The sequence below is a fragment of the Strix aluco genome, chromosome 14 (assembly GCF_031877795.1).
Source record: "Strix aluco isolate bStrAlu1 chromosome 14, bStrAlu1.hap1, whole genome shotgun sequence".
Classification (NCBI taxonomy): Eukaryota; Metazoa; Chordata; class Aves; order Strigiformes; family Strigidae; genus Strix; species Strix aluco.
In genome coordinates, this window is record NC_133944.1 from 23181853 (window position 1) to 23206318 (window position 24466).

General features: G+C 39.2%; 1 protein-coding gene across 2 annotated transcripts in view; it reads right to left on the bottom strand.

The window, feature by feature from the left end:
• Nucleotides 1-29: 29 nt before the first annotated feature.
• Nucleotides 30-24466, bottom strand: part of RSPRY1 (ring finger and SPRY domain containing 1) — a 39213-nt gene continuing 14776 nt past the window's right edge. For both annotated transcript variants that reach the window (XM_074839336.1, XM_074839335.1), the window contains exons 4-16: nucleotides 20772-20824; nucleotides 19167-19279; nucleotides 16364-16490; nucleotides 14849-14907; nucleotides 14436-14502; nucleotides 13577-13708; nucleotides 12275-12390; nucleotides 11351-11494; nucleotides 8400-8511; nucleotides 7316-7418; nucleotides 5670-5822; nucleotides 3694-3798; nucleotides 30-2771 (exon numbers count right to left, since the gene is read on the bottom strand). In XM_074839336.1, coding sequence (XP_074695437.1) covers nucleotides 2675-2771; nucleotides 3694-3798; nucleotides 5670-5822; nucleotides 7316-7418; nucleotides 8400-8511; nucleotides 11351-11494; nucleotides 12275-12390; nucleotides 13577-13708; nucleotides 14436-14502; nucleotides 14849-14907; nucleotides 16364-16490; nucleotides 19167-19279; nucleotides 20772-20824 — 1381 coding nt within the window. In that variant the 3' untranslated portion in view covers nucleotides 30-2674. The remainder of the gene's footprint in view (nucleotides 2772-3693; nucleotides 3799-5669; nucleotides 5823-7315; nucleotides 7419-8399; nucleotides 8512-11350; nucleotides 11495-12274; nucleotides 12391-13576; nucleotides 13709-14435; nucleotides 14503-14848; nucleotides 14908-16363; nucleotides 16491-19166; nucleotides 19280-20771; nucleotides 20825-24466) is intronic.

The following is a 24466-nucleotide window of genomic DNA, read 5'->3' on the forward strand; positions in this document are numbered from 1 at the left end:
ACGAAGTGAAAGAATTAAAGAACAGCAAATAGCCTTCAAGACGTTTTTATTATTGAATGGACAACTTCGCTACAATTCACTTCCCCTTCTGAGGGCCTGCAGAGCCTCTGCCTCACCTCCCCAGCGCCTTTGGGGCACAGGGGGACCGAGGGGGGCGCTGCACCAGGCATGGAGGATCAAGCTTTACAAAGATCAATCCACCCCCATCGTGGATGGCAACAGAAAGCCCGTTGAATTGTAGTGTCTTTCCCTTTGTGAAATGAACAGGACAGTTCTCTGCAACACAGCTCCCTCCTCTGGTGCTGTTAGCTTCCTCTGCCCAGCACCAGCTGCATGGAAGACTGCCTGGGGCAAAATTTTCCAAAGCATTACATCTTTTCAACTAAGAACACAGGCACTTAGGCCCGTGTCCACAAAGGCAGCAAGGCTCTTGGGTCACCTCCCTTTCAAGGGGACACCAGACACTTCGAAGTCTTTGTGGACCTGGGCCTTAAGAGCTTAATCTCATACAGCAGTTGATACAAATCAGGAGTCCTAGGCACTTCTGAAAATTTTACCTCAGTTAATCCTGGCCAGGGAAACCAAAGCCCTGAAGCTACTAGAATCTATTAAGGCAGAGTTCAAAATGGTTCTGTCTCACCTCTTCCCTAAAGTATGGTTTGTATCTTTGTACCTTAGGGATAAAAACCTATCATCGCAGTTGGAAGCATTTAAAACCTCATTTCAAGTTATTCTGAAATTCTAAGATCCTTATGGCAGTGATGGTGTTCACATGTTTGCTCATTCAACACCGAGCAGGAAGGGACTCAGCCCTGACTGGCAACGTGGATTACAGCAAAACATGGTGAAGGACAGTCAGTGAGGAAATGAGATCCCCATGGCACAGATTTGCCAGTCTGACTTCAATGAAAACAGGTGTTCAAGGTGGAAGAGAATTCAAATTTCAGCAAAAAGACTAACCAGCACTCTGTTCTTGGATTCAGTCTATATTCGGAAAAGAAGTCAACAAGAAAATGGACAGAGCTTTCCTAATTCACACACTGTACTCCAGAGGTTCAATGGAAACACATTTCCTTTTTTTTTTTTTAATTAGTATCTCTGGATGAAATTCAGCACCCTTGAGTTAGCAAAGGCAGAAGGTAAAAGGAGTTGTTAGAGCGCTCGATTCTGGGACCTGTGTGCAGAGCTCTGGCTCCTATTCAGGTCAGTAGGAAGCAAGAGTACTCAGCAGGAAGCAGCTCTGCTTTGTTAATACTTGATAGTACAATAAAGATAACGAAAGATTTAAAAAATAAGACACACCACAGCATGAGAATTAACTACAACAGCCTCTGCTGTTGAACCACTGCCAAGAAGTGAGACGGTCTTAGTTTAAGTTGTGTGTGAATTAGTGAAGTTCTATAGAGCCAGGTAATTAAAAAAAGCAACCTGTACAAGTCTTGGAAGAGACTGAGTCATATCCCCAGTTGGTGCAAAATAAGCATAACTCCACCGATTTTTGTGCTACTTCACTGACACCAGCTGTGAACCCTGATTCCTTGTAGAAACCTAGTAAAACAGTCAAAAGGTGCCTGCTGAAATGCATCCTTAATATACAAACATCACAAATGTGTTAAAGTGGAGCAGATTCCCACTGTATGATCCCTACCACAAATATGAAGTGTGGCCCCAAACCTGCTCAGAGCAGGACTGACACATGGCAAGCAAGGTGCATTTTTGAAGAGTTACAGAATAAGACTGAACTTGTTATCCAAATAACACTTTTTTTTTTTTTTAAATAAACTGGCCCAAAATTCTCCTCCAACCTTTTAAGACAGCTCAATATTTCCAAAGTGAATATAACTTTCAAAAACAACACTGATTAAAAAAGATGTTCGATGATACTTTAAAAAATACCCAGAATATCAAATTAATTCCAGTCCAGCGTTATAATTAGTTAAGAATACCTCCTGAAAATTATATCCTCACAAAAAAATGTGGGTACTGAAGTTAAAAGCATCAGAAACATTATGTACTTGAAAATACCACCGATCTTTTAACGTTTAAAAACAAATCAGAACATTCTTTGGAATCACCGAGTTATTAAAACATGTGAGTTTCTCTACAGTCTCCACACTGTCTTTTCAAATCAGTCTGTGTACAGATTAAGTCTTTGAGCAGTTTAATATCCACTGTCGGAAAATACAGAGTCTCTGACCAGCAGGAGGCTACATTAAACAGGAAAACATTGGCATTCTCTTTTTAGTACTGACTTCTGCCAAAAATAGAGACTTTTGAGCACAAGACAGAACAGCCCTGTTGTAGGAGATATTTCTTTTCTCTTCTTTTCTAAAATGCATTGTACGTGTACTTCCAGTGCAAATTTTTTCAGCACTTGCGACAGGCGAGAAGGGGGAGGAAGAGAGACACTCTCCTATGGTCTTGCTTGGAGGAACCAACAGCCATAGCCCACTGACCTACCAGCTCTCCTTAACTGTTGACACCAGTCCCCACTGCTGGTAACTTGAAATAGCTTATTAAAGATTTCATTTTTAAAATAAACAGATTACAGTTTAGCATGAAATCTGGCCGTGGCTATGGTTCTATGTGCGTAAAGATTGGTTAGAGATGCTTTCCCCTTTCAGTACTGGTTGGAGTTCATTAAAAACAAGTCTGTGGTATTTCTCCACGTGTGTCATGAAATGTGAGAGATCTGTCTGACTCGGGTTTGTATTTCCTGTCGACACAAAGGGCAGGTCTCCAGCTGCAAGGCACACTCCATGCACAGGTCACTGAAGGAGAAGAAAAATCAGTTAAAGCCTGCATTTACAGTATGAAAAACTGATCCGAGCACTAAGCAGTTTAGTTAACCTGCTAGGAACACAGTCAAGATAAGTCCTTCAGTGTGGAGATTAGGAATTGCAAGTCAGGTGTTGTGGATCCAGAGGTTTAGAGAAGAGCTCCTGCTGCTCAGCATCTGAGATGTGAAATCATAGGGCAGTTGGTCGGGATTATACTTGGCATGCTTTTGTTAATCTTAACACTTCTCTAGGCTGGAGAACTGCAGCCCCGGTGCCCTGCGTGAAGCTGTCCCTGCTTCTTGTTGGGGCACACTGGGCACATCTCGTCTCTTTGCAGCATCCAGACAGAAGACCCATGGCAAGACCGCTTCCACGAGTGCTCTAAACACACTAAGAACTGGACTTAACTAGATTAAACTCCTAGTAGGCTGCTTAAATGCAGGAAAGTGCTATTATGGTATTACTCATACTGCTGTCCCATTTTTAGCTTTTAGAGGAATTTGTGACTTGAGACAATCCATTTATTGAGCATTTAGCGAGTATTTGAGTATATAATGAATTTTCTGCTCTCCTCATGTAATCTGGATTTCGCAGCACCAGTACTAAACCAGTACTCACTGGTAAAACCTTTGACATCAGGGAATTACGGCTCAGTAGCCCGGCAGACGTACATAGCCCCAGGACTTCTCTAGCCCCAAACATACACACAATTAGGGATTAAATCTGTTCAGGGGTAGGGTGAGGGGAACAGTGGAAATACTATGCTTAACCTCTATCTGTCACACCCTTAAAAGGAGAGGCTATTTCCTTTATGCTGGGGAGTCAATCAAGATAAGCAGGTCTCACCCAAGTTGAATATCAAACACACACATTTTCCTGTTTCTTAGGTTTTGGGTTATTTTTAAGGTTTTACCTGTGTCCACACGGCCTGAGTTCGGTGTCTGCTACCTCATCACAGCAAAGTGTGCAGCAGTTCTCTCGGATACTCACTTGCTTCAACAAAGCCAAGCGCCTGTGTCTGAAGAAAGAGACACCCCCCCCCCCCCCCCCCCACACACACATTAGCTTGACTCAACATGATAGATTCAGCACTATTCTGAGTATTGCATCAAGACCAACGCAACACTGCTGTGTGCTGCTCAACACTGCTGCTGATAAACATCGATCATAACTTCCCCACAAACAGAAGGCTTACTACACCCAGAGATGTTCAGAACAGCCTTCGACTGTCAGAATTCTGCTCTGTCAAAGGGACAAAGAGGGTGTTAGATTACAATTCTTCCAGCTCCCACAGCTGAACACTTCCAAAAAAAGTCTTCTTTATCTGTGTACTTTTAAGAGTTATGGAAAAAAAAAAAACCTGCACAAACCTGTGTATCAACAAAATTCAGAAACCCTATAGTGCTGTAACACAGTTTAAAAGAATAGAAATTGAAAATAAAATCAACAGCCTAGTATGGCAACTGCCATAAGGTAAATGGATAAAAATCCCCCATTTGATGAAATAAGACACTTCCAATTTGGAACACAGACACTACCCATCAAAACTGTGCAATGGCAGGGTGACACGTCTAGCCCAGACTATGCCCCAACACTAGATGCGTTAAATTGTAGCACAACTCTACATGAGTTTATGTTAACTCCTGCAATAGATAATTAGGGTCCAATCAGGCCCCTTGCCTTTTTTTTTCCTATCAATTTTAAGATCAAAGCTATTGTTTAATTTAGGATTGGCTTATCATTTTCCAAACAGTTCAGGCTGTAGGGCAGGGATGATTTTTGTTTACACAAAGAGCAACAGTGTCCAACCTTGAATGGAGCCTTTCAGAGCTATCACATATTAAACAGGCTCTAACACAGGAGGCCAAGTTTCTCCAGTCAGGTATCAACAGGAAACCAGTTTCCTCCAGTTTCTTTCTATGCCATTTGGCACAATCAAGTAACAGCTCTCACAGGTAATGCTTCAACACCACAAGAGTTAATGCCAGAATGACATCAGTTTTCTGTTTTCTTTTTAAACACTAATACACTTAAGTACCTCAAGTACACTTGATCAAACAGGTACATAATTCAAAATCAGCCTCTGAATTTTATTATAGAACCTCCAACAACCCCTGCCCCCACTCAATTAGATGCAACAAAATATTATTTCAACCACATACATCAGCACCACTCTAGAGGGCCATCTTTAGACAAAGCTGCAAATCTGGGGTACGCTGCATCCCAGATTACACTGTATAAATAGTTACAGTTTGTGTTCCAGTAAGTTATTTACTACTAATGATCTAAACTAGAAAAGCTATTAGTTTTCATTCCTGACAGAAATTTGGTAAGTTAAGGAAAAATGTATCCAAACCTCCTTCTATCTGGCTTGATTTATATTTAGCTGGGAAAGCACTTCTAAATTTGAATAATCTTTGTTGGTACTATCATTCACATATGGGGAAATTTTCATCTGGATCAGAAAACAAGGACAACTTCAAGTCTCACAATCACGCAGTACCTCCATGCTGCCAACATCATAAATTAGGTCAATTTTAAATAAGACATCTTTTTCTAATTAAGACTATACTTCCTCAACCAACCTAGGCATTCTTAGACAGCAGGAGGCACTTTTAATAAAAACAGTTTACTGTACAGTACTAATTAATTTAAATTTAGCTAGCATTACAAAAAATATTTTAATTTAATGGATTTTGGTTGTATATCTCCTGTCCTGCTCATTATGTTGCACTGATGGCTATGGTCTAATCCTTTTCTGAAAGAGACCTATGGAGGCGTGACCCCCTTAAATATTAACTTTGCTAAGTACAACATAACATACAGCTCGGAAGTGAAGCGTTTTATTCCTCCGTATGCAAACGCACTCAAACGAGATGGGAGGGTTACCTGGGCAAAATGATTTTCTCTTCTGCTGTCAGAAAGGCATAATCATTAAAGGTACTAAACTTCATTGATGGTGGGTATTTGAAAGGTTTTGCCCCGAAGTTGAACTCACATTGTTGATAGGACATGAAACTAGCTGCAGCAAAAAAGCCAGACCTGCAATATGATGAACAACAGACATTTTAGAATGACTTAATAATAGAGTTTTCCAGACATGTTACTACTATTACCAGACAAAAATACACCCTGAAACAGAGAGACAAGTTCCTTTAGTAGAAGTGTTCTACAGCTAACTGAGAGAAAAACCTCTAACACATCCAGTTTCATCTGCACATACTTTCCTTATTTAGTTCTCAACTTCTGAATTTACTCTCAGGGTTTATCTGAATTTACTACTGAGTCAGCCAATAAAGGCTGCCTACTCTACACCTAGGATTAGTCACACTTACATTAAGAGCAGATACATCCAAACAGCCTATAACCTGATCCTCTTTGCACTGATCAGCTCAGATATCTCCTTCAGCACGTAAAAAGTATTTTTCTTCCAAACAACTGCTGCTTAGCAGAGTTACAAGGAGCAGTACCAACTGCAAAGGACACCTCCACATCCACCACTCCTGCTGCTCTGAGCAGGCACAAATCTGAGGAGCTTGCAACACTCGTACACTTGTGTGGGACCTGTGCAGGATGAATCCAGGTCTGAGCTCTCTTAGCACAGTGCCCATCTGTTCCTCCTTGCCCTTGCAGGATTACCTCAGGGCAGCTGTCTTTTCTTCACAGCCACACAGACATCTTGTAAAAACACCACAACTATCACCTCTTGCAGTTTTATTTACTGAAAGGGCCCAAGTGGACTAATACCTTGAGTTCTAATCAAGTAACAGAATCCGTTGAGTATATAAATAACATACTCCACATGAAGAACAGAGTACTGCAAGCTGAATAGACAAGATATTCTGCAAGACTTTGAACTATTTTGCTTGCAACTTGAACTTCATTTTGAGGAGAAAAGACAAATGAAATCAGCACAGAAGTATTAATTTACAAAGTACTGTAATGTTGAATTAAACTGCATAGCTTCTCTCTCAAGCATCACACCAGCTTATCTTTCCAGAACTAAAAGGCTGAACGACTCCATGAGAGTCAGAGGAATTAGCCACGTGTTAATTTTAAGAGTTGGCAAAATAAGCCTAACACCTTTCTGTAATGCTACCCAAGAGACGTCCTGCCATGAATATTCAGTAACAGGAACTGGCCCCAGTGAACAGCAGCAAGTTAATACACACTCTTCAGCATTTACAGGACTGAAGCTTTATTTTTTCAAAAGAAAAAAATTCTCAAGCACTACTAGAAATTTCTTTGCCTTTGCTACAGCCCCATTCTATTTCAACGCTGTGCTAGTTTGACAGTAGAAAACATTGAGGTGAAACTACCTTTGGAAGGTCCAAAGTATTTATTTTGGACCCTGAAATCCACCTGTAAAATTATATCCTTCTCACTGATTTCTAAGCAACTTTCAGTTGGGAAACCTGCTTAATGATGGCTTCAGGTAAGCAAACATGAATTTACATCTCAAATGGGAAACACTTCATATAATTAAAACAATTATCCATAGAGGTCACTGTCCTTCCAAACAAGCACATACTTACACAGCAGATGAGAATACTTGTTTCTCAGCAGGAAGCTGGTTTCCATTTAAATAGAAGATCATTTGCTTTTCTTGCAAGTCTAGTAGAAATCCTATTGTGTCTCCTTACATGCAGAACAAAGATAATTTAAAGATTTCACTTCTGTTAAAACAATAACTGTTTCAGCTGTTGGCATTTAAGTATCATGTATCTCACTATAAGTTGTCTCACTTAAAAAAAAGTGTTCGCAAAAGCGTAAGGAAAAAATAGATACAGACAGTAACTCAAGAAAAAAAAAACAGGACAAAATAGCAAAAAAATATTTTAGTCTGCCAGAGCATTAAAACCTCATAGCTGTAGAAGTATTGCAGAGTATTTGCCAGAGCCCAAAAAAAGGTGTACTCTGTCTCTCCTTGGCTATTTTACACCTGTTGAAGATATCCTCAGAACACATACTAGCTAAAGTCCAAGTTTCATATATGCTTGTACATATGCTTATTTTTTAAGAGGCATTTTAATTTAGCCTTGGGAGAAATTTTTAATAGAAGAAAAGACAGCACAGTGCACACAAGCATGGCACGCACAGACTCCTACCAAGATTTCAAAGCTCAGATCAAGAACAGAATTTTGCTGTCCCAGTAGTTATCCAAGAATTTAAAGCAAGCAAGACAGTGCAACTCCCCCTTAACCTTGATCTCTAAATTAGACAGGTTTTTTCCACTTCTCTAAAATAACTCTTTCAACCTAGAAAGGAACATTTCAACCCTGTTTGTAGGACTACAAACATCTAAGAAAAAAGTCTTATGATTAAGTTTCCAGCAGGGTTAGTTGATGCTATGGTTTGTACTCTGCCTATGTAAAGAAGCATTTAGCCAACAAGACTCTCTTTACAGATTGCAGAACAGGAGCGTGGTGCCCACTTTGTACATTTACACCACTGCAAATAGTAGTAAAGGCACAATAATTAAACCTTTAGTATCATCAGGATTAGGCAGTAACTGCTCTGCTTGTACCTACTAACAAACTTTTTTCTAGACACCTGCAAGAGGAAAAAACCCTGTGCAGAAATCGAGTGAGGACAGACAGCAAAAGATGGACTGAATACCTTCTTTCCAACAGGGATGGGAATGTGGTTTACTTCTGGCATTATACCAAATCAGCTGCCGGCAGCCATCGTATGCGCAGGAGTATTCATCGTCCCCGATGCCATAACCTTCCTTTAGGAAAAGGGTAAAGCATTTCAGTCTGCAGCCATTCCTCACACAGAAGGGCTAAAGTCTACTTTTATTCAACTAAACCATTCATTCAAGAGCAGGACGGGTTTTCTCCCACCCCTGTGAAGGTAATTTTTTTGTACTAATCTTAGTTTGATTTTTCACATCAAAAGGAATTTGTTGGGCTGAGGAGGGGGGGGAAGAAGGGGATATTGTCTCCAAAGTGTTTTTGGTTCTCTCTGAGCTCAAATCAGTCCTGTATATTAAAATACTTAAAAAGGCTAGTACCCAAATAGCTAATTTTACATCTTAAAAAGTCAACACAGAAGCATAACCGCTTTCTTATCTCAAAGTCCCAGTACCAGAACTGTGACACCTTCCCCCACAAGATATCCAAGTGCCACCAGAACATACAGCATACAGAAAGCAGACAAACCCATAGTCCCTTCACTGAATTTGTTGCATATTGTGTCCCTTTCAGTGCCAGCTTCCCTCAATTTGTGAAAAGGTTATCAAACGACAGTCCCAAGGTCCAAGACAAATGCAAAACTAAAGGTTTCAGAGTGGAAGAAGAATCTGTCACGTAGGAGAGTCCAAACATGAAACCCAAAAGCATTATAGAAAATAACTTCCTCATGTTCAGCATGGTTTGTCTGGAGTGCAAATAGTAGACAAGCGACTGATTACACAAGCCTCCAATGTCCCAAATTAAAGTTAAGCCCAGCTAATGGATGCTTAACATCATGTTTAGGACTAGTCTTTTTGTTACACATGCTGTAAATAAAGAGCATATGGCTACTCTGATGACTGTGTTTGTGACATACCCAGAAGATAATATCCTCGTATTTCAGGTAGACACCTGAGGAAGTTAAGTAACAGTAGCATTTAGCCACCAGCAAAACAGTTGTAGCAACAGAAAAGTCATCCTGCTCAGAGATGTGACATCTCCTATTTTCATACACTGTACAGGAAGCACAGACAGAAAAATGCACATACACCAAGCTCCTTCACAGTAAGTGGGAAAAATCTTTTAAGCCTCTTAGCAGTCTAGAAGGCAGACACACTGCCTTTTATTTCAAACAGCTTCCACCACACTCAGTGGCTAGAACGCCTGTGCTCAGGACAGGTCTGTACAGTAGTTTTGTTTGGCTGTGGTGTTTTGGTTTTGTTGTTGTGGGGTTTTTTTTGGTTGCTTGGGGGTTTTTTTTAAATCACACTTGCAATCCCTGGGACTGGACTTTGGATGTGATGTAGAGATATATGCATGTTCTACACCAGCAGAGGACAATGCTATTTACATAAATAATTGGAAGTGGAACAAGACCATCGAACTTGCAGGAAGACTTAAGTTACATGGTGAGAAAAGCTACTCTCCCATTCCTGATGGGTTTCTTGACACTGGTGTTTTTCCATCTCCTTGTTGTACTTCTCTCATACCCCCCACCATCAACACTTACTGACATGTATGTATTTGGCCTATCTTCATATTAGCTTCTGTATTTGACTCAGCTGTAGAATGACTTTTTCTATAATAATCAGAAATGAGCAGTTTTAACTGCTTATCTCTATGGGGTTTTTTATATACATATATATATACACACACACATATATATATATATGTATTTCTTCTCCTAAATTAAATTCCAAGTAGGAACAGAAAGCCATGCAATTACAATAAAAAAGAGCTACAGATACATTTCTTACTCAAGCTCAGCCAGGAGAAGTGTCAGCTTAAAATCCCAGTGCTGTATTTCCACTGTGGTCGGTGGCAGTAGGCTAGGCCACACAATGCCTTTTGTACTAAAATTCTAGCTTGCACTTTAATGAACTCTACTGGAAGTTTGGAAGGGGATAGTATGGGAAGTCCTCTCTAAGTTGAAGCAGAGAAGTTTTTTGGGTAGTAATCATTACGCTTTCTCAGTATTATAGAAATACTGAAGCAAATTGTGCTACAGCATACAATTACAATGAGATTTAAGAAGAAAGAAGTCCTAGTTACTTTCTGCTACATTCGAGATTATTCTTTGACTGTAGGTTTGGACTTCATGTGCACATGGCACATTTTGCTTTAATGCTAGTAAGTACATAATTTTAAAAGTAAAACAGTAGGAAGAAGAATACTTAGAATTAAGATACTAAGTTATCTGGATGCGAGGGAGAGCAAATCAAACTATAAAATAATACAGTGTACTTATTATTCTGTATTATCAGAATAAAGGCAAGAAGGTAGAGGGTTTAATCTCTTTATAATCCTTATTTTTAATTAAAAAGAAGTTGTCACATATCCAAACCATACCACATTTCTGCTACCAGCAGATCCAATGATACATGCTATCCCAGAGTCAATTTAAATAATTATTTCCCTTGTGAAAGTTAATTTAATAGGAAAGTATGTTAAAGAGCGTAACCTAATGGCTGCTTGGTGACCTGTGTAAAACTGAGTGCATGATTATCTGCTAGTTTAGTGAGTAATTGTTTACTTCCAAAACCAGACAGTAACCACTGCTGTTATCTAAAGAATTTCCAGCAAGAGACTAAGCCACAAGAAATAAGTAACAATTTCCCTGTAGCCTCCAGACAACAGCAAGTAGATAACAAGCTGTCAATGCCAGCAGCTATACATGACTTGTGTGAACAGTGTCAGCCTGTAGCAACGACAATACTGCCTTTTCTCGTACCACTAAATTCAGCAAAAATAGCTTTGCGGAAGTACAGAAAAATTGAAGGAAACACCCAAGTGCTCAATTACTACCACAGAATAACCAGAACTATTTTCATAGGTGTCGTAAGTAGAAAAATACTGAAGTTACATCATCAGCTAGATGACATTACACGTACTTACATGATTGAGAAATTTGCTGTCTTTGGTAGCCCATCCTATCTGCATCACTCCCGAAGTAATGACTGTAACTTCATAGTACCAAACTCCAGAATCGACACAGAACGTACATCTAACACTTTCAAAGGATGAGGCATCACATCGAGCCTACCAAAACCAAACCAAAAATTAAGTTTCTACAAAATTATCATGCAAACAACCCCCTCCTTCCCTAGATCAAGTTTCTTGCATATAAGAATACACCAAGATAATTTTAGAGGCATTTCAGACAGAAAGTGACCTCTTTTTTGTAGCAATAACTGTCACACAAACTAGTGAGTAGGCAAGATGAAAATTGTTCAGTGGTAAGCCACAGGGGAAAAAAAAAAAAAAGAAACCCCTCCCAAAAGTAGAAAGTTGACAGAGTCAATTTAAAGATTTAAAGCCTATTATAACCACCACAGGAAGACTTAGGTCATTGGTTGTTTGGGGACTTCTGGTACGAAGGATGGAGAGGTATTCAGTGTTAATTCATGAAAATTCATCTGTAAGCAGTCAAACAAATTTTAAGAAAAAGTAACAGGGGAAAAAAAAAAAGAATATCCAACACATGGCTAAGGGCTTTTTAAGACCAGAAAGAACAAACAATAGGAATCATACTTTTTAGTCAAAATGAGTGAAGCGCCAGCTGGTTCCTAAGCATTCTCCTCACTTTTCTGAAATTTTGGGGCACAGATACAGGTGCCACTTTAGTATGAAGTTTTCCACAATTAAGATCAGTGTAGCAATGTTACAACCCTCTGACAAAGCAAGTTTTCTATACAAGGCTGGTAGAGAACTTTGATTCATTCTAGGAAGTCACAGGAGCAAGAAGCAAATAAAAATAGTTAAAACTTGCCTTTTTCTTCAGATTCCTTTTTAGGTTGAAATCACAAATTGATATCCTACCTCTAATCCATGTGGTGAGATCTTCAGGTATTCACTGACATCGTTACTGTTCAGCATAGCCCTGATGTTGGTCAAGTCAACCTTCTCATACGTAAACTGCCTGCCTTCTTTTAAAACTGCAAAATAAAACTAGTTTTAACCACTGCTGCAGAAAAACTTTAAATGTTTTGCACAGTGGCAATCAATCTCTCTAGGATCCAGTTAATTTTTGGCATAACTGAATGATATATTGACATTTTGCTTACATGAAAACAGCATCACTTAAATATCCTCTAAACATGAGAAAACAACTTATGCCTCTGACCAGAGCTCCTACAATCTAATTAGTACTTTCAGGAAACCCACGGGCAAACATAAAGCATCCAAGTTCATACCAAGATGCCACTGTTTCATGGTCTACCATTGTATTTGTATAAGCAGTTGGGCAGGGTTTTTCTGATTCACAGTAGAAGAGATTTTGGGGATGGGGAAAAGAAAGATTTAAAGTTTTTTACCCTCTCATTTTCAGGTAGGTGACAAACCTGAACTGAGCCAAAGCAGCCCTTTCTCCCTGCATCCCCTTTCACGTGGAAGGATCAGAGGCATTTATCTTGCCAGGTGTCAAACTGCTGACACACGCGTGTTAATTTACAAATCAAAGATCTTATCTTAGGACCCTTTATATATCCCAAACTTGTTATAACACTTGTTTAACACTTATACCCAAATTTATCTAAAAGGCATTAGAAACTGCAAGGTCCTTAGAGTTGCTGCACCCTCAAAATCACAACTAAACAAGTGAATTTGAGCATTGTCAGTCATCCGAAAGGACAGATCTAGTAAAGTGCTTTGTCAAACACTTTCTACTTTTGATCACAAGACCATATCTTTACTTTAAAATGTCTTTAATAATTCTTTGAGAGTGTGCACTGCTGGGGTATGATCACAGCAGTGACTGTCACCAGCTAATCCAGCTGTTTCAGAGACACAGCTGCACTATTTAGCAGCTAAACACGTCTGCTGAAGCGTAGGTTACAGGAAATATGGTGCAAAGAAGAATTTTCATTGCCGCTCCAACTTGCAGACTACAAACCACTTCCTTTCACGAACATTTTCCTTGCCAAAATTTCCTTTCCATGCAATTATACTGTATTTATTTGCCTTTTTTTTTTTTTTTTGGGGGGGGGGGGGGGGGGGAAGAGTGATTAAAAATGCAGTCAGGTATATTTACAGTAAGTGCTTACATAAAAACAAACCCGAAGTAGTCCTCCATTATCTTTGGAGAAGTGATTAATATTAAATTAATCCATCCATTATACCTACACAGATTGTCTAAACTCCACTGGGCACAGAATCCAACCTGGCGTTTTAAATAGTCTGGATTATCTGTCCATTTCTCTAGCAAGATCAGTTGGTCGCTAATGCACGATTCAGAAACTGTCATTTTATTTTCACCTGCAATTTAAGAGCAAGACAGAATAATTGCTATAAACTAGGAATAAGTTTAGTTAAAAATAGTAACATTTTACAAACACAGTAGAAACCCCCCCCACCCCTTTAAAGCTCACTATTACAAACAGCATGAAATTCTTTCCCCAAGCAGATGGGAAATTAACTTAGCACTCAGATATACCACTTAACAGCACGGAGCTGCATCAAGAGACTATTCTCTATTCACGGCTTTTCTCCATCTCTCTAATACAGATTTATTTCTTTTCAGGTAACAAATGTTTCATGTCATAAGTCTTTATGTAGGAATTTCTAAGATGAGAAGGACTGAGGTTTTAGCAAATCTCTTAAGGGTTTGTGGGTGGGGGTGTCATTAAAGCAGTAAATATTTTTTTCCTGCCTGCAAACACCCAGTCATAGCTGTTCTCCATCTCTAATATAGATTTATTTCAGTGACAAAGGCCTCATGTTATAAGTCCTTCTACAGCAATTTTTATCTGAGAAGGAACGCACTGAGTTTCAGCAAATATCTCAAGGTTTTTGAGTGGCAGAGGGATGTCACTAAAGCAATAAATATTCTTCTTGCCCATAAGTGGACAAACAATTCTCTCTTATTTGTGTTTCCACCCACCCAGTCTCTCATGCTCACAAGTGTTATTGGAAGAAGCAAGTGATGATCATGCAGTGGAAGCCATAGTATGACTGTTAAGGGCAGAATCAGGCTAATACTTACTTGTTTGTGCAAACTTCTCCAGTGCTATTAGTGCAAAAAGCATCACTGTTGGATGGGACTGGAAGTTCTAAACATGGACAGTAAGAAAAGTTATTTAACAAATACCCAGCACAGATGGATAGGAAAAGCTGTTAGTCTGTCAGAGAATGCTTTAGGTTGAAAGGGACCTCCAAAGCTCCTCTAGTCTACCCTCCCGTGGACAGCTAGTTCGAGTGGATCAGGCTGCTCAGTGCCTTGTCCTATTGACTTGTAATTACCTCCAAGGATGGAGATCCCACCGACTCTCTGGAATCTCAGCTTTCTATAACACGTTACCAGTATTTACCAAACACGACCCTAACCTTTCACAATAACAGAAAAAAAAAAAATTGCATTATAATTGCTATGTATGGATACACACAAAAGACACTTACCAAGCTGTGAAGTAAATATTCCAATATGCCTGGGCTGAGTAAGCCTATACTCGCAGGACCTACAAGAACATTAACAGTTAAATCCATCCATGGGAACTACCATATGCTACTCATCATCGCACAGATATTTTAAACACAAGGCAACAAATTAAAGAACACCTAAGAACTTTGCAGCAAAGCAGAACTATAATCTAGAACAATTACCACTGTTCCCAGTCAAATATTTGCTACACATTTAATAACTACAGTTACTGGCAGATTACAAACATATTCAGTTTACCTGCTGTAAATGGTTATGGCACAGTGTTCTAGCCACACTTCTGAGATTCCGAGGTAAGAATCCACCAGCCTCTGCTTAGCATTTTCGTGCTTATTATTGTTAAATAGAGACTGGCTCCCCTTTACTTTCAGACTCAAAGTATAAAGACCAGCTCCCTTTATGATAACCCAAAATAAACAAAACTGAGCATCTAATATACTTGATAGTTGATGATACAATTTGTAGCAGCACCACTGCAAGCAGCCAATTTAGAAAAACATGCCCTGAAATACTGTCTGCTTAGTCAAGAGAGATACAAGGGAATTAAACGCTGGCATCTACAAACTATAACAAACTGCAACGGGTTCCAATGCTGCCTTAACAGATTTGCTGCCTGAGCTGGCAGAATGAGATCCATGTCCACTAAGATGAAAGTAAATACAGGATCTCATTTTGACTTAGTGTAACAGGGTAGAAGTATTATAGTACAAAAATGCTTCCTGCCCTTGTTCTTTTACTTTTTTTGACAGAAATATTGAAATTATTTTTTAATAACCATTAGGTGATACCAGACAATCATTTTTTCCACCTTTTCCTGTCCGCTTTCAGAAGAGGAGCAAAAAACTAGACTCAAAATTAACCATCAGCAGGAAGGAAACTTAATCGTCAAGTTTCCAGCAGGATACTAGAAGTGACAGGGAATAAAAAGTTCTATTCAGAAAGTCACCTTAAAATAGAACCCCAGCAGTTTTCGTTTAAGTAACACAGAAGAGAGAATCTTTTCAGCTAACTACAATAGAATGATACGTGTTTAGCAGAAGCATCTTTTTCGTTTCTATACAGCCTCTAAGACTACTAATGTGATACTCCTGCCTACTGGCTAAAGTTGTTCTCACTGGCTAAATGTGTTCTCAGTAATTCACACACAGCCAGAATAGGTCTACAGAAAAGACTGACCACCAGTGCTAAGGCAATATACCATAAACAAACATTGCTCCACAATCACTAACCACGCATCAGAAGGATTTAATCTTTTTAGGTATCTGGGATTGTGAATGGCTCATTCAGACCCAAGCTAGTGAGCGTTCAACATTTTAAGCAAGCAGTAGATTCTGTCACGCAAGGTCTCCCCTCAATGCAGAACATTATTTAGTTCTTATAAAAATATTTCTGAACTAGCCTGCATCGTGGGCGCTAAAGCAGAAGGTGCTTCAGCGAGCCAGATGCAAACTTTCAGAAGAACCCCACGGCTTTACCTGCTAACTTCTCTGCTAAGCATCCCAGTACTGCAGTTGTATTCCTGTGTTTGGCAGGGTGACAAGCATCCTGGCAAGCAGCAGCTCCACTTAAGTTTAGTATTTCAGTTAACTTTTGTAATGCATCCTGAAAAAGAAAAGATCGGAAACCTATTCAACGTTACTGATGACAGATACTGTTTTCCTCCTAACTCAATATAGTACAATAAATTATTTTTACACTATATTACTAAAGTCAGCATCATATTACAGACAGCATGGGATGGTTATCTTCTAAGATAAGATAATAAAGAACAGATGAGAAGAAAAGTTTAACATACCCAAGAGTTGTAACTTTAAAATTACCATGAGATTGTTGGCCGTTGTTGTGATCAACAACTCAGGACACTTCTGGACATACACAAGTGAGCTACCTATAGCAACAGGAACTAGAATAGTAAACAAAGGCAAACAATACCCATCAGCACGTATGGCACTACTGCCACCTAATCTGCTTCCAGGGTCCTAAAACTCACACCCTTTCCAAAAGAAAAGGGCCAGCTTAGACTTCTGAATTCAGGACTAAAGAGACATGTGCCAAAAAGAGAACCCACAGCCCCATCATAAATTTAGGATGCTGTCAACTTTACAGGATGTCAAATGGTATTCTTGAGAGCACAAGTGGCTTTCTGTAGTCACACTAATTTAGGAAGTGACCAATGAGGGTAATAAATCTAAAATGCCATGCTTTGACCTGTTTCATTCAGGCAGTATAGTATGGATAAAATTAAAGACAGATCTAGAGCATACCATCTATTTTCAGAGCAGTTAGGGGTTAATCTAGAGCCAGAACAAGTTATCCCCCACAGGGAGAACCCCACCCCGCAAAGTTCCAAATTCCCCTCAACTTCCCAGACCTCATGAAAGTTTCAGCTGATTCAGACTGGAACTGCATAATTTGAGGCTAGGATCTAATTAAAATAGAACTCCTCATATTGAAGTCATCAGCAGGCCATTTGGAGAAAAATGAGTACTGCTCAAGCTGAATATTTATTTTTTTTTAATTGTGTTCTGATCCACACTCACTCAGTTTACTGCACTACAGCGAGGTTTGTACAGAGATCCCACTGAAAAGTAGTTACATTCCCAAAAGAAAAGCCACAAAACCAGAACTGATGAACAGGACTGATGCCAAGCGGGAAGAATAGAGAAAGAAGAAAGGATGACTGAGCCAGACTTGGGATGGAAAAGCCTCACTAAAATTAGACTCTTGACATACTCTGATACTGCTTTTAGCCATTATTAGAACTGTCACAGAGATCAACTATTTTGAGTTAAAGACTTTATAGAATAAACAGTTTACTGCACTGCCATTTTAACTTCATGGACTTTATGGCCTACAATAACAGAAAATGAAATACAGCCTGCTGCTGTTCTCCAGCTGTCACAGAAGTAGGGCACCAACTTAAAACCCTTAAGACCAAAAACTTAAACTTATCCTGAAGAGAAAGAAAATGAACAGCAGCAAACACTTCAGTAGGCTGCATGTGACCAGCAGATCCCACAACTGCAGCTCTTTGTGCTGTGAAGAGATTGCACAGAAAAAACCACACCTCTGTGCACCCCAGAAACAGGCATCTTATTCCTTTTGTCTTGTTATGGTCAACTATTTCATAGCTAACTCCTTAAAATTAAAATACCTAAATAAGTCTTGTGGCTTCCAAAAAACAAAACATTTGATTGCCAAGTACATTATACAGCTGAGAAAAAAAACAAACAAACAAACACTCTTCCTCCATCTCCTGATCTATTTTCAAAGCAGGGAAAATTTCTAGTCATAGCTTTGTTTTAAAAATCATTTTGCGGTCTATGTGAAGCCATCATACAACATTTAACTTGTTCAAAGTCTCAGATGACTTTAATCAATAGCCTAGAGAGAAGAAAAACCCTCTTCAGGTAGAATGCTTGACTAGCTCTCCAGCCACTCATGCATTTACCTAAGACAAGAAGCTGCCATCTTCTTACATCCCTAACAATGCAAATTGAAAACTAAAGCTGGCAGCAAAAGAAGTAATTGATAAATTAAAGCTGCAATGATGTCATCATCAATTTTTGATAAATGAGATCATGACAAGCATCTGAAGACAGACAAGTTCTCTGTACAATCATCCCATTTAAAGGGATTCAACAGTGGTTAGCATCTTGAAGTACTTGAGGCTCTCACTAAAACATTTGTATCAACACAGTATGAACACCTCGGATCATCATTCCATCCAAAAACCAGGAAAACAGGTTAGCACTCAGTAAAAAAAGTATTCTATTTGCCAAAACTGTATCTAGATATTTAATAGCCAAAAAATGACATTTATTTAACTTAACACACCCACTTGTGTCGCATTCCTCATGTGCAGGGCAGGAACAGATTCAACAGTGACTTATAAATGCACAGCTTTCAGAACTTGCAAACAAACCAGAACTTGTACTGCTTTTGCAGCATCTGTACACCCTCAGTGCACAGCATATGCATGTACTACATGGCAGGAGAGGACAGCAAGGAAACCAGCTAAAGCCCAAAGGCCTCTTGTTCTTCCCCATGGACCAGATTTAACTTTTTTTCTTTTTTCCTCCCCCCCATGCTTCTAGCATTAAGTAGCTATTAGATACAAAGTCGCCACAGATTACTCAAAACTGCAAGTTACACCCATTTTCTGGACAGCTAGCAGTCTTGCATCACTGGTGAAACCCACCCAGAAGCTATCATGGGTGTGGCAGCCATGAATAACTGAAATTCAGCCACAGATAAATACACACGTTTTAGACTCACTTTTGTTGGCAGCGGACATTCATCAAGCAGTAGCGTTATAACAGCTGGTCCCAAGGGATCTTCTAATGGGATAACTCTAATTAAAGATTGGACAACTTCCAACCAGCCTTCATCTGTCAACCACAAAACAGAAGTAACACTCAGAATTAACGCTGCAATTCTGGAGTGTTCAAAATACATCCATAAATGTAAACTGAAAAACCCTCAATACCTAGTGAGTTTACAGACGCTAGGGAAGGAAAAAAAAACCCCAACAAAAAACAACCAACCAGTTTACTTTTTACATCCATGTCTTTCTTTGCAGTAGTTTAGAAGTTTAAATTCAAGGAGGAAAAAAAAAAAAAAAGACGTTTACAGCAGCCTGGGTAATAGTGAACACCTCTATTGTTTGGAGAACAGTCTTGCCCAGGCCAGAGCATCCTTCAGTTCCCACCAGTATTAGGAAGGAACACTCATAACCAGCATGGACAAGCACTTTGCTCCAGTGTGATACTCAAGAGTTGCCACGGGACACTGAACTCCTAAGTGTTAAATGCTGCGTCCACGATGACACTGAAAAAATATTTCTTTTAGTCAGAAACAGAGCACCCTTCTTGAGCTCCCTTAAGTAACACTGGCCTCAGAGGAACTACACTGGCTTGTCCCGTGCCTGGTGGTCTAAAGAAAATTTGCTTTCATAAGGAACAGCTCTGTTTAATGAGTAGACAAGGGCTCCTACTGCAAGTAAACAACAGTCCACATATGTTAAACTACTCAAAGTAAACAGATTTGGATTTACAAGAAAGTAGTTCCCTTAGAAGTGAAAATAAAGAGTCTGTCTCTGCATACAAGCGAGTGAGGTTGAAGAGACTTGGTGCTCCCTTCAGCAACAAGGGAATGTAAGTAACACATTGGGGTTTGAGATTTGTTAGCATATTCCCCTGAAAAACATTTTACTGAATTGCTGTAATCTCTTATCAGGTTGATTAATTTATTTTAGTATAGAAATACATTTCCTAAGACCAGTACCAACTCTACTAAGAGAGACAAAGATTAACCTAAACCAGAAATTTGGTGGCAGTCTTGAGCTGGGAGACTTTTTCCTGCTGTAACAAAGATAGAACAGCCCTTGCACAAACCTGGCTCATCCTGCAGGAGTACTTCAGGACAGGGATGGAACAACTACATCAATAAAGCAGAGGTCTAGGGACAGCAAAACCCAAACCAAAAAGCATGTATTATTTGCCAACACTGGAGGACATGGGTTTAAACCATGTCTACATATACATATGGGTTGTTTCTGCCCTACTGCAAACAGACATTCTTTGTGACTTGCAGTTCAATGCCATTACAATGTGTTTGTGGCCGTCCACTGGCTGCTGGAGAGTTCACGTGGGAAGTTTAAAGGAGTTCATAAAAAACTCAGGCAAATGCAAGGAGCTCAGTGAAGCTTCTGAAGGGTAGAACTGTGTTTTGGATCCCACATCCCTAGAGCTACAGCAAGTCGTAACACATACTGCTAGCATGTATTTTTCTTCACAAAGAAAAGAGGGGTGCTTGTTTTTTTTTTTTTTTTTTTTTTTTTGCTTTGGAGTCACAACTGAAATGCCCACAGTGCCTTGATACCTGTTTCTGCCATTTCATGCAACGTGATCATTGAATAAGGAGGCTCCTGGTCACTGAAAGAGATATTACACAGGTCAAAATTTATGCACAATCATCAACATAATACACTGAATAAAATGGTAATACACAGAAAATGAATCCAGTAAGTATTTAACAAGAGGAAGTTACATAGGCTGCAGACTGATAATTCCATTTTCAGATCTGTATCACAGATGGGATCGGAGCCTTTCTCTGGCTCAAAGTCAACATCTGCATATCTACAACAGCTGATAAATGAAATGGTGATCCATATCTGCATGTCTAGAAGCTGAACATAATGCTTAGGCTTAGTGCTACTCATTAGCAGGGTTCTTCAGAGTATTTAACAAGAGACTATGTCAGAGGTCATGAACCAAGAGCAGTTGGGACATAGCTTAAAGATGATTTTTTCCCCAGAAATTCTCTGCTAAATATATAAACATTTTAAAAAAACAGAAACAACAAAACTGAAAAGCTAGCCACCTAACAGCATCATAGACTTCACACTCATTAACGAGAGCTGTAAGAAATAGCTAAGGCAGTCTAACAGAAGATATTTAACCCAATCCCCTTTCCAACATGAAAAACAAAATGTTCGATTAGATCAGTTCCTCAGCCTGGTTTGCTGGAGCAAGGACAAGAAGCTATGGCCAAGTCTGTTTATCTGAGCAGGCATTGCAGTTGAAAGTACCTAAAGCAAGATCTCAAAATCCTATTCAGTAAGTGCCTCTAGGTCCAGAAAAAGCTTAAGCAGCAGCACATCCTAAATGCTTTAATCAGTGCTACTTAGGCACTGCAAACTAACCCCAGGCTTAGAATATGCTCCACACTCAATTTCCATCACGCAGCTCTGAAATGAAACTGGAAATGTGAAATACAGATGAATTTTAGAAAATTTCAACTCAGATTAATCATGCAGATAGTAAAACTACTCACTTTGGAGGGATTAATTAAAAAAGAAGAGAAAATTCTCAGTTTTGACTAAAACCAGATGATGTAAATACATGCTTTTCTTACCAAAAAATTAATATATTCTTAAATATTTCCACCAGAAAATGCTGAAGTGAAGTTTAACCCATTTTTATACTGCCAAAAACAATCAAAACAGTATTTTGTTTTTTCCTCCAATCATCTCTTTCCCTTTCTTCTGGAAACTAATCTCCCCAGCAGGAAAAAAGTGTAATGCTGGAAGCAGAATTAGCTCAAGAGAAAGGATGTAAAGACTCAAAGAAGAAAAAAACCACCCCATAAGTAAAGGCTAGATAAAAATGATGAAGTTTTTTTATCAGCAAAATTTCCAGTTCTGTTATGGGTAGCAGGTGTTCGTAGTACTGGCACTGAGCAAAGGAGAGTCCTGTCCCACTGATCTGCCATTTTAACCACTTAACTCCCAAACATTCCCTCCAGCACACACCTTCCTCATATGGAAACAAAACAGTCATTTTGCTAATTTCTTAATTTGCAAAGCAGCACTTCATATAAAGTCCAAAAATTAGTACTTATCCTTCTGAGGCTAGGAAATGAACTTTAACTCCTTTCCTTCTAGAAAGGAGGTATCTCTAGATGCGTGATCAAAAAAAATCAGGTGCAGATGTTTTAGGTCCAAACTTTGAGATCTGATAAAGCAAAACAAAGACCCAAGAAAACCCAAACAAATAGCAAACAGGGAAAGCAACTGTTCATTGCAGATCACAGTATAACAACCTAATTCACAATTCATCTCAGTGTTCCCATGTATTAACTTTCAGTATAGAGTTCGGAAAAATTGTCAGAAAAAGCATTTTGCCTTCCATTCTTTAGACTGCTATCTTTTGCACTCTAAGGCTGTACTATCACACTGAAGCCTGTATTTCCAACGTGCTGTTACTTACACGGTTTCATTTTAGTTTGACTTTATTCCTGCACGTTTTTTGACATGAAAAGAGACTTATCAGCTTCCCTACCTTTTCCTTCAGTTGTGTTTTCAAAACTGAAAAATCAGGTTCTACGAACAGGTGATAATGGAACATACTTATTCCTACAGTTTCTCACTCAGAATGAAAACCAAGATTTCCAGACATGATCTTTTTTTTCCTTCCAAGTGAGCATTCCTATTAGTCTAAAAAGGGCTATCATTAGCTTCAGGTGTAGCAGAAAGGCTTCTTTAACTTTTTCAGACATTTAGTATGCCTCACAAACAGACTTCTCCATTATTCACAGCCATAGGTCTTATCTGCAAGAACTTAGCTGTGTTACAAAACGGGCTGTGTCTTATCAAATGCCTAATATGAAACAAGGGAAACTAGTATACCAGTACACCCCACTTTTGGGCTCCCCAAGACAAGACAAACATTGCTATAAGGGAACATGTCTAGCAGAGAGCTTCCAAGATGGTTGAGAGCTGGAGAACATGACATACAAGCAGGAGCTAAGAGAAATTGGTTTGTTCATCCTTAAGGGAGGGTAGTGGAAAGGAGGAGAAATCATACTGCTGTCTGCAACTATGTAAGGGGAAAGAGCAGAGAGGAGTTAGGCTCTTCTCAGAGGTGCACAGCAACAGGACAAGAGGCAACAGGGGTGTGTTGTAACATGGGAAATTCCAACTTTTAAAAATAATTACTTATTTAAACCATGGGGGTGGTCAAACACTGGAACAGGGACCCAAAGAGGCAGCATATCTCTATATCCTGAAGATGTTCAACACTTGACTAGATAAAATCCTGAGCCACCTGCTCCTGCTGGGCCTGGGTTGTAAGCAGAAGGCTGGAATAGATGAACTTCAAGAGGTCCCTTCCAACCTATGTGATTATGTGAGTCTAAAATTATTTCACTGGAGTCTCTCTAAAAGAAAAAATACAGTAACTTTAGGAATTTGTCAGAAACAGGAGTCTAGGATCAGTGAAATAACTATGCTTATTGTCCCTCAGTAGCATAGGAAAGCACTTACAAGATTACAAAACCGATTGCAAGACCCACAGGAACAGGATCAACTATGCACAAAAGCGTTGTGAAACAGCTTAAGGAGCTGAACTTAGGGGAAAGGGGAAGGCATGCAAGATTAGGGAGAGACTTTTGAAAAAGTTTGCCATGATTTTAACTTAATGATTTGAAGACAGACCACAAAATAAAACCTGTTAAAAGAAAACAACCTTTAGCTTTAAATGTTCAGGAAAAAAAAAAAAAGTCCTGGTATTTCCATTTAAAACATTTTATAGCAGGAAGGCAAACTACATTCCAGAGTAACAATGCAGGTATATGAATCAAAGCTCACTTATCCTGAGCTTCATCCACCTTAAACTCAAACCCCAGCTGTGAAGCTAGAAGTGTTTTTTCCTTCTATTTTGGCCTTTCCAATTCCTAGCCTGCACCTAACCCAAAAGGTGATAAGCTAACTTAACCCATCATTTTAAGGTCCTTTTAGAGCTTTTTTTTTTAAGCTTTGTAGAAAGCAGCGCGAAACCAAAAAAAATAAGGATGAATCCATAAATATCTCCCACACCCTTAATGGATGCTTTGAGCATGCAAGGAATGCAACACTGGGATCATGAGTTAAACAGTCACAACATGCGGTCTTTAAAAAGTAGTCAGACTTACAACTGGAAAGAAAACCTCAGTCTGTTTATGCAAGCTAACAAAGATCAAAGCTCTCAGTTTTGCTTAACCATTTCCAAAGTAGTAAATACAGCCTAAAAACAGAC